At 54.4% G+C, this 18568-nt stretch overlaps 1 protein-coding gene across 1 annotated transcript; it reads right to left on the bottom strand.

Annotated features, from left to right (window-relative positions):
• Positions 1–18531, bottom strand: NUCB1 (nucleobindin 1). The gene is made up of 13 exons (XM_032838928.1): positions 18431–18531; positions 17887–18026; positions 15238–15345; positions 12850–12982; positions 8596–8699; positions 5042–5227; positions 4707–4797; positions 1849–1907; positions 1498–1590; positions 1321–1413; positions 822–992; positions 255–351; positions 1–139 (listed from the first exon to the last, which is right to left on the bottom strand). The coding sequence occupies exons 2-13, from the start codon at positions 18013–18015 to the stop codon at positions 27–29; spliced, it is 1377 nt and encodes a 458-aa protein (XP_032694819.1). The 5' UTR covers positions 18016–18026; positions 18431–18531; the 3' UTR covers positions 1–26.
• Between the last annotated feature and the right edge of the window lie 37 nt (positions 18532–18568).

The following is an 18568-nucleotide window of genomic DNA, read 5'->3' as shown; positions in this document are numbered from 1 at the left end:
GTTGGGGGGGGGGGTTCCCAGGAGGATCACAGGTGTTGGGTGTCCGACTGGGGCAGCTGTGGGGGCTGATCAGGAACCTTCTTTTCTAAAGGGTCTCCATCCTTCTGGTCACCCGCTGGAGCTGGGACAGGTGCATCGTCTGGAAATGCAGGGAGGCAATGGTAGTAGTAGGCATCCCAGCTTCTTCCTCCCTTGGACCCGGAGTGGCCGCCAGCACCCTCCCCGCCCCCGGGGTGCCCAGGGGCCCAGAGCACCTGTGTCCGGGTGGAACTGGAGCTGTCCCTCGGGGCCAGGGGCTGGGCTGTTCTGGCCTTGCTGCTGCTGTTTTCTTTGTTGCATTTGCAGAACGGCCTGCAGCGAGTGGGGGAGATTGCGCGGGCAAGAGGGGATGATACTGAGTCTCCATCTCAACTTGCTAAGTGGTCCTGAACCCATCCCTTCCCTATGGGCCTTGGCATTTTTCTCTCTGAGAGTTGGGCTTGACAGTAAGAAGATCCAGTTTTCCCTCCCCTGTGATGGCTTGGGTCATACCTTGGGACCGGGAAGCCTTCACTGAACCCTTGCTGAGTCTAGCCTCCCACTCTGTCTTTGGTCTTCCTCCCTCCCACTTTCTTGCATAGAGCCCCCACTGCCCTTATCCAACATGGCAGCCACAGAGCGGTCAGGGATGGGGACATCTGCCCTTACTAAAGATGGTGGTCACCACCTGAGAGTCTAGTAGTGATGAACATGGTGGCCACAGGCCTTCCCAGCTTCTGAATATATAAGGACAGAGGCCACCAGGGACTTAGAGGATGGGGCCAGCCTCCCTGGCCAGTCACCTGCTGCAACTCTCTCTTCTGGGCCTCCAGGCGGCCCTGAGAGCGCCCCAGGGCCTCTGTCTCCTGGCTGAGGCGCTGCGCCTTGGCATTCAGCTCTGCCTCCCGGGCGGCCAACTCCTCCTCAAAACGCCTTAGTTCGTCCTCCGTGTAGGCAGGGTGCATCTCCACTGTCTGTGAGGTGGGGACAGGGGTCTCAGCGGGGTGCCGTGAGCCTTAGCCCACCCGCGCTGGGGAGGGCGCCGCTAACAGAGGAGGCCTGGGTCACATGTGAGGGCGGAAGAGCTCTGCGTGGAAGCTGAGGGTGATAAAGACCCAGAGAAAGGGGAGAAGAGAGACCCAGAGGGGGACGGAGACTGAACCCAGAGACAGAGGGAGGCAGAGAGCCAGGGTAGGGGGACGGAGACCCGAGGGTAAAAGAAGTGTCCAGAGACTCTGAAAGAAGGCTTCGGGCTGGGGGGAGAGAGGCATTCAGGACTCAGAGAATCTTCCATGGTCTCACCTCCCAGCCCTCCCCGGTGTCCCCAAACTCCTTCCTCTGGGTGGATGCGAGGAACTCCTCCAGGGTCACGAGGCGGTCCTGGTTGGTGTCCACCTGGGGAGCCAGGGTAAGCGACAGAGCTGGGCCTCACTCCACCCCGGCCCCCACCCTCCCCATGACCCCTGTCCCCCCTCTCACGTTCTTCATCACATGCTCCCTCATGCGAAGCCGCTCCTCCTCCATCTCCCGCATGTCATCTTCTTCGTTCTTCGGGTCATACACCTTCTCCAGCTGCAGCAGGGTCAAGGGAGAGGAAGAACACATTGAGGGGTCCAGGGCGACCTCTCACCTAGGCTACTCTGTCTCCTTACACACACAGACCACGCAACTTCAACTCCCAGAAGTCCTCAGGGGCACCCTGACACTCCTGGTAGCCTCCTTCTGTCCCAGGGGCTGTTGGGAGTTGTAGTTTCTCTTGAGTTCCCATCCAGGGGACACGTGGCAATGCGGGCATCCCCTGCACCCGTAGTTTCCGAAATGCTCGCTCACCTCCTTGGTGAAGAGGGCCTCTAGCTCCTGTTCATCCAGGACCCCATCACTGTTGATATCTGAGGGGGAGACAATAGGTTATCTTGGGGGGACTGAGTACAGGGTGGACTAGAGAAAGAATTGGGGGCTGATGTGGGCTCTGCTATGAGAGGACAGGTATCCTTGGGTCTCCAACAATTCAATGATACCCTTCAGGCTTCAGTACCCCATTGGCCTGTTGCTAGGACAGCCGGATCCCTACCAACCAGGGTCCCAAAAAGGGAATAAATGAAGGTGGGCTTCGCCAGGACCACTCTTGGGATGGTCGTCACACAGGACTACTTGATCCCTAACCCCTGGTGATCTAGGCACAGGATTAAGCCCTTTGCCCAGGAGCCAGGGGTGTCAGAGGCCTCTGTCCCACAGAGACCCAGGCCACAGGAATCTCTCCACCTGCCACCCAGCTTGTATGGCTCCGAGGCTCCAGGTTTCTCAGCCGCATGGGCCACGCTCGCTGTCCCCCCTCCCCCTTCCCTCGCTCGCTCAGATCAGCACCCACACTGGTCCTTCAGAGGAGGCCGGAAACCCTGACCTCGCAAATCCAATGTTTAACTTTTTTTTTAAACGTTTTCTTCTTAAGCAGCCTCTACAGTGAGTGTGGGCCTCAAACTTAGAACCCCGAGATCCTGAGTTATATGCTCCACCGACCAAGCCACCCAGGGGGTCCCACCAAAGGGCATTTTACTTGACTTTCTGCCCTTGGCTTCCAGAACATCATTTTCTCCTCCCAAATACCCCTCATTCTCCTTCGTTGGTTCCTGTGGCTCCATCCTCCTCCTGAATGCTACCTATCGGTGGGCCCCAGGGCTCAGGCCATCTGATCCTGGAATCCAACATGGTAGCCACCAGCCACACTGGCCATTTAAATTTAAATCGATTAAGATAAAAAATCCCAGGGGGGCGTCTGGATGGCTCAGTGGGTTAAGCAACTGTTCAACAGTTTGGCTCAGGTCATGATCCTGCGAGGGATAGAGGGCACATCAGGCCCCCTGCTCTGCAGGGAGTCTGCTTCTCCCTCTGCCCTTCACCCTGCTCCTGCTCTCTCTCTCAAAGAAATAATAAAATAAAAATCTAAAAAAAAAAAAATCCCAGTGTCTCACCCCACTTATTACCGGTCAAGCATTCAACAGCCACATGTAGCTGGTGGCTGCCATATTGGATAGCATGGAACATTTGGATCATTACAGAAAGACTGTGACTGGCCAGCCCCTCTTCAGATGGGTCCCTGCAGTCCCTCATCTACCAGTGCCTCTACACCTGAATATCCAACTGTCAACTCTCCTGGCCACATAAGTGTCTGACAGACATCTGCAGTTTAACACGAACGGACCTGGTTCCCAATCTTCCCTCCCAAATATGGCTGCTCCCACCAAGTACCTCAGAGTCGCCCCTGACCCTATTTGTTAGCTCATAATCCTCATCCAGTCCATCCGCGAGTCCTACCAGCTTGCCCTTCGAGATAAACCCACAATCCAACCGCTCTTCCCTACTTCCCATGGCGAAGCCACCAGCATGTCCAGCCTTCTCCAGGCTTTGGCCCTCCCGCCATATAGCCTATCCTCCAAACAGCTGGATTCTGTCAGCCCTTAAGGCAGACAGAGTCAGTCCCAAACAAGACAAATTCTATATGAGTCCACTTGTGTGAAATAGCTAGAATTCACAGAGATAGCACCCAGAAGAGAGGTGGCCAGGGGCTGGGTGGGGAGGAGTAGCGGGGAGTCGTCGATTGACCAAAGAGTTTTCCTTTGGAAAGGATGAAGAATAATTCTGGACTTTGGCTGAACAACAACGTGGATGTCCTTAGCCTTCCTGAACTGTCCACTTCAAAAGGGCTGAAGATGGGACATTTCATGGTTAAGTGTATTTCACCACAGTTACAAATTAAAAAAAAAAAATTCATGTCTCAAAACTAGAGAATTCAGTTCCTTGGTGTGTTTCAAGAACTTAAACAGCCACATGGGGGCTGGTGGGTACAATACACTTTCCGCCCGTAACCCTCCTGTCGTCTTTTCCACGTTACTCATCTCTTAGCACTCCTCGGGGCGCTATTATCAAATCCCCTTCCTTGACTGTCACCCCCCCACCCCCACCCCCAAGATCAGGAGGCATCTTAACATTGGTGGTGTGTGAGTTTAATGGGCGGCTTGTGTAAAAATTCTAGAACATCTTATACTCCCTGGTTTTTTTAGATTCACCGAAATACAGCGTTATCAGTCCGCCTGATCACTGGCTGTGTGAGAGCGGGGAGCTCTGTTCCCTTCACAGCGGGATCCACAGACTCTCCATGAAGTTTGGTCTCAGAGGGAGCTGGGAAAATGTCTGCTGAATCAATGAGCCAGGCCCAACTAAGCTCCTCGGACTGCAGGCAGCTTCTGGGACAGGCACATCTGAGGGGTCCTGGCAATCCTGGGTTAGGTTCCTTCAGAGGAGGAGAATGAAGGGAGACGTGTGTCTGAACCACCATGGAAAAGGTAGCTTTCCAGTCCCTGGAGGCCTATTTATTTGGCAACAGGGCCCCTGGGCTGCTGTGGGAGGCGGGCCCAGCCTAGCCAAGCCTGGATGGCTCAGTTAGCGGATATCAGCCAGTCCTGAGAACCGAGGAGTCTAGTGTATCCCTGAAAAGAGACCTAGCTCTTCACTGGAAGGTTCTAGCAATGCGGAAGGGTGGAGCCTTCTAGACCAACAGGAGGGACAGGCTCAGATCTCTTTGGCCTGCCTAAGCCTCGCTGTGATAGGGACACTTCTTCTTAGAATTCAGGCCCCAGAAAGGTCAGAGCCTCAGGGTTCAGCCTGGGTCTTGGGGCTCCTCCCCACCTTACCATGAAGTATGAAGAAGGTCTTGGGGTTAAACCTGTTGGGGTCCAATCCATCCAGCTCCTCCCACACCTCCTTCAACTGGGCTTGGCTGCCCTGTGGAGGGGAGAGCCAGGGGCTCATGAACAAGAAGTCTGAGTCCCTCCCAGCCCTCAAACGTCATGCCCTTCAAGCAAGAAAATCTACAACTCCCAGCAGCTCCTGGGGGTGGCTCAGCATATTTAAAGGGCCTTCTGGCCTCAAGGTCTGCTGGGAATTGTAGTTCTTTGGCTACTTTCTCATCTTGCCATGCCTGGAGAGTTGGACCTGGTGTGGGGTAGCCACAAATGGGGGTTCTTACAGGTACATTGACTTTGGGGTGCTCTCGGTGCCGGCGTTGTTGTTCTTCCAGCTTTCTCTCTGCCTCCTTTCGCTGCTCCTCTCCCAGTGACTCCAGATAACGGCGTCTCTCGTGTTCCTTCAGCATCTCATAGCGTTTGAACTCTTCATGATGGGCTGCGTCGTACTGGGCGAGGTCCCGGGTGGCCTGGAAAGAGGCAGATGGTCACACCCAGGCCCTAATTTCAACCTCCAAATTCCAGGCCCTCAGCCCTGAACCTGGTCAAGGGCCACCCCAATCTCCACCCAGTCCTGGGTTCCATGTCCCGAGCTCACTTTTTTTTTTTTTTTTTTTAAGATTTTATTTATTTATTTGACAGAGAGAGACAGAGAGAGCACAAGCAGGGGGAGTGGCAGACAGAGGGAGAGGGAGAAGCAGGCTCCCCAGAGAGCAGGGGGAGCCCGATGTGGTCCTCGATTCCAGGACCCCGGGATCATGACCCGAGCCAAATGCAGTTGCCTAACCAACTGAGCCACCCAGGTGCCCACTGAGCTCACTTCTTGATCTCTACAACCCACTCTTGTCCCGTAACACAGCCTATCTGTTCAAAACACAGAGCAACAACTTTTTCTTTTGAAGTTTATTTATTTAAGCAATCTCTACACCCAACGTGGGGCTCGAACTCCTCATGACCCTGTGAGATCAAGGGCCCCAGGCTCTTCCGACCGAGCCAGCCAAGCGCCCCTACCCAGCAACAACATTAACCCACTTCTTTCAAGTCCTCCACAATCTCAAGACCTTGGAGGAATAGGGGCACCTGGCTGGCTCAGTGGGTGGAGCATGTGACTCTTGATCGCAGGGTTTTGAGTTCAAGCCCCACACTGGGTATAGAGATGACTTAAAAATAAAATAAGGATCTCAGAGAAATAATTGATAGGTGATAAAGAACCCTGGGTCCCTAATTACTTTGCCCAGGGTTCTAATCCAGGCTCTGCTGTGTGAACAAATCCCACTAGACTATGTGATTTTGGGCAAGTTACTTAGCCTTTCTGTGCCTCAGTTTCCTCCTCTGTAATTTGGAATGAACAATATGACACTGGGTTGAAGAGTATCCCCTCCAAAATTACTGTTCACCCAGAATGCTGAAATGTGAACTTATTTGGAAATAGGATCTTCGTTAAATCCAAATGAGTGGTGTCTTTATAAGAAGGCTACAGAGAGGGGCTCCAAGGTGGCTCAGTTGGTTAAACGTCTGCTTTTGGCTCAGGTCATGATCCTGGGGTCCTGGGATGGAGCCCTGTGTTGGGCTCTCAGCTCAGTGGAGGGTCTGCTTCTCCCTCTGATCCTCCCCCTTCTCATGCTCTCTCTCTCTTTCTCTCTCTCGCTCTCAAATAAATACATAAATAAAGTCTTAAACAAAAAAAGAAAAAGAAGGACACAGAGAAGATACAGAGACATGGGGAGAACGCCATGCAAGCTGAGGCTGGAATGATGGGTCTACAAGTTGCAGAATGCTGGCAGCCTCCAGAGGCCGGAAGAGGCAAGAAGTGGGTTTTTCCCTATAGCTGCTGCTGCTGCTGCTTCTTTTTTTGTTTTGAAGATTTTATTTATTTATTTGAGAGAGAGAGAGACAAAGCAAGAGAGGGAACAGATGCAGGGAGAGTGGGAAAGGGAAAAGCAGGCTTCCCGCTGAGCATGGAGCCCGACGTGGGGCTCGATCCCAGGACTCTGGGATCATGACCTGAGCTGCAGGCAGATGCTTTACGACTGAGCCACCCAGGCGCCCCTTCCCTATGGCTTCTAAAGAGAGTACAGCTCTGCCAAAGCCTTGGTTTGGCCTCAGGGATACTGATTTTGGACTTCTGGCCTCCAGAACTGTGAGAGAATACAATTCTATTTTTTATTTTTTTAACTCAAAAAAGAATTTTATTTTTTAAGTAACCTCCACACCCAACATGGGCCTCGAACTCACCACCCTGAGATCAAGAGTCAAGCATTCTACTGACTGAACCTGCCAGGCGCCCCACATTTGTTGTGTTAAGCCACTGAGTCTGTGGTAAATTGTTACACCGTGCGATAATTTCAAGGTATCTTAAGATACTAGATTTGTGGTAATTTGTTATAGGGCGGTATAAGAAACGAACACAGCTGTTGTGTGGGGAACAGGTTCTCACAACAAGGAGAGGTCTACAGGCATCGAGTGGGTAGAGAGCAGGGAATGCGGCTAAACGTCCTACAATGCACAAACCTCCCCCACAACAAAGAATTATCCAGCTCCAAACGTCAAGAGTTCTAAGTTGAAAAGTCCTGGTGAGCTCAGAAGGTAGAAGCAGGGAGCCCACTGAAGCAGCAGCTATGAGAGATGGTGCGAGCTGAAGCCAGGAGAAGGACGGTGGGGCTGGAGAAAAGCGGACAGTTTCTGGAATATTCTGGAAGTGACTGGTAAAAACATTCCTCAGGGACTGAGCCCAATGCCAGGAATACTCAATTGACGGCTATTATCTTCATGGCCACTAGATGGAGCTCCAGGAGGCCAGAAACGGGGCGCTCTGGGTTTGTCTTAGAGGCGCTGGGGACCCGCGGAAGGAATGCAAGCAGGGGAGAGGCAGGGTCAAGTCTGGGCACAGCCTTGCACTCCCCAGCCCCACCGCCCTTGGCCATCCCCATGAGGCTGGGCTGGAGATCCTGCTTCTCAGATAAGGGCTCTATTAGTTCCTATGGCTGCTATAATCGTACACCTGGTGTAAATGTAAATGGTGTAAAACAACACACATTCAGGGGCGCCTGGGTGGCTCAGTCTGTCAGGCATATGACTCTTGATCTCAAGGTTGTGATTTCAAGCCCCACATTGGGTGTGGAGCCTACTTAAAGGAAAAAAGGAGAGAGAGAGAAAACAACACACATTGATCATCTCGTATTATGGAGGCCAGAGATGTGAAAATAGTTTCATGGAGCTCAAATTACAGTGGAGGCCGAGCCATGCTCCTTCTACAGACTTCTCCTTTCTAGAACTACCTTCCACGCTGGCGGCTCCTTCCCCTGTCTGCAAAGCCAGCAACTGAGCACTTTCTGCTTCACACTGCCACCTCCAAAGGTAATCACACCTCCCCTTGTGAGGACACGGAGGGCCCACCAGGATAACCCAGGGTAATCTCACCTGCTCGGGACCCTCCACTTAATCCCTTCTGCAAAATCTCTTTCGCCACGAGAGGTCACGCAGCCAGAGGTTCCGCTGATTGGGATGTAAAGGGTGTGACATCTCTGGGGGGGGCAGCCGCATGATTCTGTATGATTCTGCCTCCCCTGCCCCCACCCAAGTCATATGGGGAAGGACAAAGCCCAGGAATGATCTGAAATGGTTTGCATGGAGCCCAGCCCATTCTGCCTATACCTTGCTCTCCCAGAGAGAATCTGGGGAGGCTTCCGGGGACTGCCTGGCCTTTGCAGCCACTGACCTCGGAGAACACCAGGGTGATGGGGCACACGTCCCAGGCTCCGTTCCCTTCTCCCCCTCCACGAAGCCTCCTTCAGTCCACTGCCCGGAGGGCCCCCCCCCCCCCCCACACACACACTACCGTCTGGATCAGCAGCTCCAGGTCCCGGGCCTCGAAGGTGTGCTGATTCTGAGGGTCCAGATGTTCAAACTGCTTCAGGAGGCTCAGGTGATCCACCTGTACATCTGGATGAGGGAGAAGTTACTTTAAAAAAAAAAAGTGTACAGAATGTTCCTTCTTTCAAAATCCCTATCCTGGGCTAGATCTGCTCTGAAGGAGGTCACAGCAGGTACTGGGAAAGCCCAGAGGATGTCCTGAATGAAGCTGGGGCAATCAGGGAGGGCTTCCTGGAGGAGGTGACACAACTGACTCTGATGCTTAAAACAATAACCATAATAATAATTAACATGTATTGAGTACTCACTATATGCCAGGCTCTGCTTTAAACACATTAAATATATTTAATGCATTTTTAAAAGATTTTATTTACTTATTTGACAGAGAGAGATCACAAACATCAGGCAGAGAGAGAGGAAGAAGCAGGCTCCCTGCTGAGTGGAGAGCCCGAAAAGGGGCTCAATCCCAGGACCCTGGGATCATAAGCTGAGCTGAAGGCAGAGGCTTAACCCTCTGAGCCACCGAGGCACCCCTATTTAATGCATTTTTTTAAAAATTGTATTTATTTGTCAGAAAGAAAGAGAGAGTGAGCGAGCGCGTGTGCACAAGCAGGAGGAATGGCAGGCAGAGGGAGCAGCAAACTCCTTTGCTGAGCAGGGGGCCCAATGCAGGGCTCAGTCCCAGGACCCTGGGATCATGACCTGACCCGAAGGCAGAAGGTTAACCGGCTGAGCCATCCAGGCATCTCTAGAGCATTTATTTCTCACAAAAATCTTAAGACAAAGGTTCTACGATGATCCCATTTTACAGATGTGAAAACTGAGGCCCAGAGAGGGTCAGGGACTTGTCTGGGTCACCATCACCTAGGAAGTGGCAGAGAGAATATCAGAACCCATTGCCGGGCTCCAGAGCACAAGTCCTGTTACAGGCTGAATTATGTGCCCCAAACCCATTTGTTGGGGTCCTAACCCCCAGACCCTCCAAATGTGACCTTATTGGCAGAGAGGGTCTTCCCAGAGGTGACCAAGTTAAAACGAGGTCTCGGGGTAGACCCAAATCCAAGAGGACTTGTTTCCCTCTAAAAGGGAAAAAAAGTTGGATGCTGCAGGGAAGACACGAGGCAGAAGCTGGCCATCTCCAAGCCAGAGAGAGACCCAGAACTGATTCCCAGCAGAAGAAACTGATCCTGCCACAACCTGAGCTGGGACTTCCGGCCTCCCTAGCTATGAGACAATAGATCTCTGGTGCTAAAGCCAGCCTGTGAGGGGCAGGGGGGACATGTGAATCAGACCCAGGCTGGCCCTCCAGTGGCTCCAGTTCTGGGGAGGGAGAGAGCTGTACACACGCAGGAAGGCCGGGACCCTGGGGTCTTGTGTTACCATGGGGTCATCTCTGCCCAGGGTGAGCCCAGAGGAGGGACAGGCTCTCAGGACACAGACACCGATAAAATTTCATGGTGTATTATTCATGCCACTAATGGGGGCTGAGCCCCTACCCCTGGGCCAGACGTGGTGCCTGGCCCTGGGGCTGCCATGGGAAGCAGACAGCAGCAGCGTGGGCTCCCCTTGCCCCTAACACCCAGCTGGAGAGAGAGGACCAACACACGTGACCCCAGCGACCCCAGGAACAGCAAGCAACAGAACCTCCCTTGGGCAGCCCCATCAGGGTAGGAGCTGAGACAGAAACTTGGCCAGCAGTGCAAAGAGCCCTGAGAACACCCCAGGCAGAGGGAAGTGCCAGGGTCAAGGTCCAGAGGTGACAGACACACATTGCCCAGCAGCGTTATTAAAAATGCTGACAAGAGAGGGCACCTGTAAAGGCAGGGGTTGGGTAGGCAGAGCAGCCGTGAGGACCGTGGACTTGGACCTGCTGACCCCTGGGGAGCCGGGGTGGGTCCTAAGAAGAGGAGGGACGGGATGTGGACTGGATGCTGTGATGGGCTGCGTCACCGCCCCCAAGACGCCCACATCCTAAACCCTGGAACCCATGACTAGGGGACCTCAGGTGGCAAAAGGGCCTTTGCAGGTGATTAAATTAAGAATCTGGAGATGGGGAGGTGATCTCGTATTACCCAGGAGCTCCAATGCAAACCGCAAGAGTCCCTCTAAGAGGGAGGCAGGGGTGCCCGGGTAGCTCAGTGGGTTAAGCCTCCGACTCTTGAAATTTCGGCTCAGGTCATGATCTCAGGGTCATGAGATCGAGCCTGGCATTGGGTTCCATGCTCAGCACAGTCTTATTCCTGTCTTCTGCCCTTCCCCGCTGCTCATGCTCCCAAGCATGCGCATGCACGCTCTCTCCAATAAATAAAACTTAAAAAAAAAAAAAAGAGGGAGGCAGAGGGGGAAGGCCACGTGCTCACTGAACACAAAGGCTGCATACTAGGTGTGAGGACGGGGGAAGAGGCCACCTGCCAAGGAATGCGACTCCAGCAGCCAGAAAAGACAAGGCAGCAGGCTGCCCCTAGGACCTCCGGAAGGAGTGCGGCTGCGCGGACGCACTGATTTTTGCTGGGTGAAACTGACTTCCGATTCTGATCTCCCAACTGTAAGGGAATTGGTGTGTGTTGTTTAACCCCTGAATTTGTGGTGATTTGCTGCAGTGGCCACAGGAAACGGCTACAGGATCCCCCTGGCTGCTGAAGGGGGGCGGGGGCAGGGACTAGGACCCAAAGCAGGGGAGGCACCAGGGAACCCAGGGAGGAGGCGACTGCAGTGATCCAAGCAGGACCCAGGCGACAGCAATGAATGGGTGAAGTGGTCAACTCTGGAGCTGTAATAATTATATCAGCAGACAGCCGTGGGTGCCTATGAAGGCCGTCTGGTCACCGTGGAGCTCCAGCACCCGCCTGGTGCCCAGCGCACAGTACAACCGGAGACACGGTTCGTCAATGGACCGGTGGAATCAGGTAGTCGTGAAAACAGGCGTGTCTGACTTTGGCTCGGGTCATGGTCTCGGGGTCCTGGGATCTAGCCCCGCATTGGGCTCTGTGCTCAAAGCGGATCTCCTTCTCCTTCCCTCTGCCCCTCCCCCTGCTAATGCTTTCTCTCTTTCAAACAAAACATTATTTAAAAAAAAAAAAAAAAAAAAGGGGCGCCTGCGTGGCTCAGTGGGTTAAGCCTCTGCCTTCAGCTCAGGTCATGATTTCAGGGTCCTGGGATCGAGCCCCGCATCGGGCTCTCTGCTCAGCGGGGAGCCTGCTTCCCCTCTCTCTCTGCCTGCCTCTCTGCCTACTTGTGATCTCTGTCAAATAAATAAATAAAATCTTAAAAAAAGAAAGAAAGAAAGAAAGAAAGAAATGAAAACAAAGCCCAGCTCTCCTACTGACCGTCAACACCACCCACCAAGGCTCAGCGCCCCCTTCCATAACATGGGAGCCTCACAGGATGTCCAGAGATAAAAGGCGAGCCATGGGTCCATCTCAAGAAAGGGGGCGTGTCCTTACATGTGGTCACGCCCCATACCAGACTATTCCACAGAGCCACAGGAAGTGTAACACCATGGGGGGGCGCCTGGGTGGCTCAGTGGGTTAAGCCTCTGCCTTCCGCTCAAGTCATGATCTCCGGGTCCTGAGATCGAGTCCCACATTGGGCTCCCTGCTCAGCGGGGAGTCTGCTTCTCTCCCCCTCTCCCTCTACCCCTCCCCATGGCTCGTTCTCTCTCTCCCTCTAATAAATAAATCTTTAAAAAAAATTTTTAGAAATTAAAAAATATATATACCACCACGGTCCATAGTAGCCAAAGGGTCCAGACAACCCAGATATCCATCAACTGATGAGTCGATAAACCCAATGGGGTCTATCTGTATACTGGAATAGTACTTGGCCCTAAAAAGGAAGTTGCTGACACACGTTACATTTTGGATGAACCTTGAAAACATTAGAAGTGAAAGGATCCAGACACAAAAGGTCACAGACGGTAGGGCTCCATTTATCTGGTGTGTCTAAGAACAGGCAAATGCAGACGCTTAACCGAATGAGCCACACAGGCATCCCTATATCAATATTTTAAATGAAAGTGGTTTTTAAAAATAAAAATTTAAAAAATGAAACGGAGAAGCAAAAAACAACCCACCAACCAGTCATGTTAGTGGTAGATTGTTCTAGAAAGAAAACTCGGTCGATCTTCTATGCACATCTTAGGTGGTGGACGGGGGTGGGGTGGGGTGGGGGGGTGAGTCCCTAGGAGGGAGGCCGTCCCCCCCCCCCCCCCCCCCCCTTCTGGGGTCCCGCTCCCCCCCCCTCTTGGCCTTGAGTAGCATCCGTAGCCGAGACACCTCCTGCCTCTTGAGCTCGTCCAGCTTGGTGCGGACATGGTGGCTGACAAAGTCCAGCTCCCGGCTCAGCTTCCCACTCTGCCCGGGGGGAGGGGACACTGGTCAGGCTGGGGGCCCTGGAAGGGGTGCACGGGGCAGCCTCGTCCTTTCTCTGCCCTCCCTGGAACCTTCTACCAGCTTTGTGAAGCCTGGAAAGCTTACAGACCCTTGGCCCACCGGCTCCCCAAGCCTCTGAGACCAGGTCCAGCCCAGTAGCCTAGCATCTGAGGCCCTGCCCACCTTGGGAGCCCCGAGTCCCGCCATCCATCAAATCACACTTGGTTCCAGCAGCACTAACCGGGCATCAGCCTCCACGCTCAAGGCTCTTTCCCCCATCCTGGGCTTTGCACATGCTGGTTGGTCCCTCTGCCTAGGATTCTCTCCTGCCACCCCCTTTCTAGGCCTAAGCAGATCCTCACTGCCCTTAGACACTCAAAGCACACCGCCTCTCCCTTGGAAAGATCCTCTGGGCAACTCCCTGCCCCCCTCCCTGGGGTGCTTTCCCTGGGCTGCCCCTCCTGTCACTTCAGATTCTGTTTGTTGCTCAGAGCTAACCCCACCCCTCTTCTGCTCACAGCCCCCACAGCTCCCCAGGACAGAATCCCTGTGGCCGGTACCTGGGACCCCGCACGCATCCACCTCTCCAGCCCCATCGCCCCTGTCTTTGTGGCAGTGATCATGAACCACGGGGAGACAGCGGAAGGTACCAGATGCTTTGTTTATACACACAGTTCCCGCTGTCTGAAATGCCACGCCTTCACCCCCCTATACACACACACACCCCCTGCAACAACTTCTACAACACGGACATCCCCACTCAGACTTCAAACTAAACTTGGGCAAGGGGCACCCCTGCTCCAGAAGTCCTCTCTCACTTGTCATGGGGGACTGTGCCCTCCTGAGGCCCGCCCAGGGCCCTCTGCTATCTGTCATTGCTCAGGCTGCTTTTTCGGTCACTTGAGACTCACACCAGGGCTCCCCAGCCCACAGGGCCCATGGCCCTTGAGAGGCAACAGGACACGGTGACCATGGAGACAGCCCCATTCACCCCAACCAGTCAAGCATCTACTCTGGGCCAAGCCCTGCGCTAGACTCCCCGGGTCTGTCCTCTAATCCTGCCCACAGCCCCATTTTACAGATGGGTAAACTGAGGCACAGCAGAAGCCACTGGATCCCAGGTCGGTGTCGTGTCTCCCCACATTCTTTTCCTGCTTGAGCGGACATTACTGCCACTACCAAGGATGACGACTGACATCACCGTGGCCTCACAATATGCCAGAGCAAGCCCTGAGGCGGGGATCTTTGCCAACCCACACCTCTCACATCCCAGAAAGTGTTGTATCAGGCCCCCCGGTTTCTGAGAAAGACACCAGGGCCCAGAGTGTGTGGCTGCTCAGCCTGGAGCACATGAGGAGGGGCTGGGATTGTACACTGTACTTGGGCACTGTCGATCTCCACACCCTGCCTGCCTCACTGGCCCTTCTGTTTCCAAGGTCATTTCCCACTGATATGACCTTGAACCCTAGCAGGGTTTGGGGAGGGCTGCCCCTGAGGTTATCCCGGCTGGGCAGTGGGAGGGGTTGAGCTCTAGGGTCTCTGGCTCTGCTGGTCCTTCGCTGGTGACCAGGTCGATGGGGAGACATGGGAGCCCCAGAAATGCCGGGAGGCTCTGGGGGAGCAGGGCCACCTGGGTCCTCTCTGGGACCAAGGTGTTTAGCGACTCAAGGAGGCCCCTCGAGGTGGGGCATGCCCACACGCACCTGAACGGGGTGGGGGGGGTCTGTGTGCGGTGGGGCGGGGAGGAGGAAAGGGGGCCAGTCAGCCCCATCTCCTTGTGGAGGGGGAGGCCGTCATCAGCCAGCCCTGCGGGGACACAGAGCCTATACGGATGACAAACACTGCCACGAGGGCCTCCATGTCCCGCTTCATAAAATGACTATCTCAGCCCCTCTGGAGGCCCAACATGAGCTAGAGGGGAGGCAAGCCGCAACTGCATCTCCTCTGTCTTGAATTCTTCCTGAGCAGGACACACTAGCCTGGCCCTCGGGGGACCTGCACGTGCACGGCAGGTGCGAGGACTGCCACTCTGTGCGTCTCCGTCCTTGACGCATCTCACCTCTGGTGATCCTAAGCTGAACCCTGTAATGCAGACTCGGCTAGCATGCCTGCTTTGCAGATGGGGAAACTGAGGCACGGCGCGGGGCGGTCACACAGCATGGAAGGGTAGAGCAACAGGCCGGTCCTCCGAGCACGCGCCCCTCGTTCCCGCCCACCTGGCCCGCGTCCTGCCGCACCTTGATGTCCTCGGCGTTTGCAGCCTGCAGCTTCTCGCGGAAATGCCCGTCCGTCTCCAGCACGTTGATGACTTCCTGGAGGTACCGGTGGTAGTACAGGCCGGTGTCCTGAGGGGACAGGGATGAACATAGGGCCCAGACCCCACCCCACCCCCCATTCTCCCTGAGCCTAGGAGCCAGGGCCCACATCCCTGGGCGCCGGCTGAAGGACCCCAAGGCCCCGTGCTAGGAGCAAGAGGCAGGCCTGCCCCATGGGACAAAGCTTCTAGAGCCAGGTGGCCCCCGTTCTGATCCCCAGCTGCTCCGTAAGACTAGGCTGATCCCCTGGGCCTCGGCACTGGTCTCCTCCCAGGCCGTTGGTGGAGACGAAGTAGACATCACATGGGGAGACAGACACCCAGCCCGACGCCGCACACGGAGCGGGTGCTCAGGGTGGACACACCAGTATTTGCTGGCGAGCCGTGAAACAAACCCTCACCCATCATTCATCAGGCAATCCCCACGCTCCTACCGCACACTAGGTGCTCTGCTAGGGGACTCGGCAAGTGACCAAGACAGACAAAAATCCCTATGCTCCTGGACCCAGACTGGCGTGTGTAGGTGGGTGGCACGCCCGCGTGGCTCGGCCCGTTAAGCCTCTGCCTTCGGCTGGAGTCCTGATCCTGGGGTCCTGGGATAGAATCCTGCATCAGGCTCCTTGCTCAGCGGGAAGCCTCCTTCTCCCTCTGCCTGCAGCTCCCCCTGCTAGCGCTCTCTCTCTCTGAGTCTCTCTCTTCCTGTGACAAATAAAATCATAAAAATAAAATAAAATAGGCAATAAATTCCCTGCTTCTCAGTGCCATGGTGAAAAGTACATGAGATCAAGGGCCTGGCACGATGCTCGATCTATTACTGCTATCATTTCGTAAGTAGCGAGCACGCGGTAGGAGCTGGATAACCTGATGGCTCAGTCTGGCCCCTGTGGGTATACCGACTTCCCACTGGCTGACAGCAACCCAAATGTATTCCCTTAGCGTTCTGAAGGTCAGAAGCCCAGAACAGGACAGGGCTGAGTTCATTCTGGAAGCCCTAAGGGAGAATCTGTTTCCTTGCCTTTTCCAGCTGCTTGAGGTTGCCCGTGCTCCTTGCCACATGACTCTGCATCACTGTGACCTCTGCTTACGTCATCCTATCACCTCTGACTTTGACCTTCCTTCTTCCCTCTTATAGAGAACACTCGTGTTTATGTTGGGCCCACCTGGATAACACAGGCTAACTTTTCCTTCCATCTCAAGAGCCTTGTCTCAATCACACCTGCAAACACTCTTTTGCCCTGTGAGGTAAGATAGTCACAGGTTCTGGGAATTAAGGTGTTGACATCATTTTTTTTTAAGTTAATTTATCTGTTTTGTTCTATTCTATTCTATTTTTAGTAATCTCTACACCACAGTGTGGGACTCGAATTCAGAACCCCGAGATCAAGAGTCATATGCCCTACAGACTAAGCCAGCCAGGTGCCCCAAGATGTGGACATTTTTGTTTAGCCAACGGGCTGGAATCCCAAATCTGCCAATTACTAGCTAGGTGACCTTGTTAGGACAGCTAGAATGCCTAGTTCACTTTAAATTTCTGATAAACAACAAATAACTTATACTGCAAGAGTTTACTTACACGCAACATTATTCATGCTTGTCTGAAATTCAATTTTAACTGCGCGTCTTGTGTTTTTATTTGCTACACCTAGAAACCTCAGTCCTTGGGCAAGTTACTTAAACCCTCTTGTGCCTCAGCCTCACCTGTGAAGTAAGGTTGGGAGCCCCCATTGAGGCCCCACGTGACCTACCCCCTCTCCATTCTGCTCCAGTCCCACTGGCCACCTCCATGTCTCTCTAGTCACTCTGCTCTCCATGCCACACCGTTTTGGCCCAGGCTGTTCCCCCTGCCTGGAATGCCCTTCCTTGCATTTTGCATTTCAGCTCACAATCCTTCCTCTCTGACCATCACCCCGGTGTCCACTCTCAAGAAATGTGTGGGATGAATGAAGGGAAAGGGACTTAGAAGTGACTTCTGCGCCTGCAAAGATGTCACCAAGCACAGGCCTAGCTCACAAGGTGGGACCGCCACACAGGAGCATGGAACCATCCCTTCCAGAGACAGTCACATGCCCCTTACTGATGAAGGCTGTAGGAGAAGTCAGGCCAGAAATCAGCGCCTGGGCCTTGGGAGTCTCAAATTCCCTAAGACCAAAGATTTCACAGCATCTGATAAACACCTTCATAGCTTTAACATCTCCCACGAGCTCCAGGAAGCCAGCACACCCCAGTTAAGGAACTCCACCTGCCCTAGGTGTTACTGGGAAATGTAGTTCTTTTTTTCGGATTCCTTCTTGGGGGTGGCGCTTAAAACATAGGGGGGTAATGCAGATTGGTCACTTAAAATCTGACCTCATCTCCCCCACGCCTCCGAGCAGGGACTTAGAAATATGCACATACACACGTACACTCGCCCCGAGTTTTTCACCACGTCAAAGCCCCGGGTCGGCAAAGAATGGCAGGCAAACTCCGTGCCGCGGCCGTGGCGGGGAAGTATCCACCCAGGGGCGACGCGGATCCGCGGGATTGTAGTACCACTTGCAAACACCTGGCTGGAGAGCAGGGCAGGGCCACTCACGGGGCTCTCGGTCGCAGGGCTCTCCTGCTTGGGCGTCCCCCGCTCCAGGGGCAAGGCCAGGACAGCGCGCAGCAGCAGCAGCGGAGGCAACAGGAGAAGGAGGGCTGCGCGGGGCCCAGAGGAAGTCATGGTGGCGTGGCCTGTGGGGGGCAGAAAGGTGGATAATGTCTGTCCCAAGTCAGACAGAACTCCCATGGACCCAGGAGTCTGGGCCTCCAGCCTCCAGCCCCCATCCCCTTTCTAAGAGTCAAGACTCAAAGCGTCTCGTTTCCGGGGACACAGGATTCCGCACCTCCAGCTCTTCCTTCCTGAGACCCAGAAGTCCTGGCTCCCAGCACCCAGTCTCTTCGCTCAGACTCAGGAATCCGAGATCTCAACCTCTTTTCCCCAGAACCAAAGGTCGAGGCCCCCAGCCTCCCTCTTCGCCAGGATCTAGAAATAAACTGGTGCCCAGTCCACCCCCCGGGACCCAGTTTTCCAGCCCTCTGGTCCCCTTCTCCCGCTCCTCCCCAGGACCCAATCTAGGACCCCCCCAACCCCTCACCTTTCCTTCCGCGCAGAGGGCGTTTTCCCGGGCTGAGACCTCCTGCGCGTTCCGGTGATTTCCCCCCGAGGCCCCGCCCACCTTCCCGCAGAGGACCCGCCCTCAGAGGTCTGATTGGTCCGCGTTGGCTCCAGGTCC

This window comes from Lontra canadensis, unplaced genomic scaffold, assembly GCF_010015895.1.
Source record: "Lontra canadensis isolate GAN:19392208 unplaced genomic scaffold, GSC_riverotter_1.0 scaffold107, whole genome shotgun sequence".
Taxonomy (NCBI): Eukaryota; Metazoa; Chordata; class Mammalia; order Carnivora; family Mustelidae; genus Lontra; species Lontra canadensis.
The sequence above is the reverse complement of the archived record's forward strand: the minus strand, read 5'-3'. Positions and strand labels throughout refer to the sequence as shown.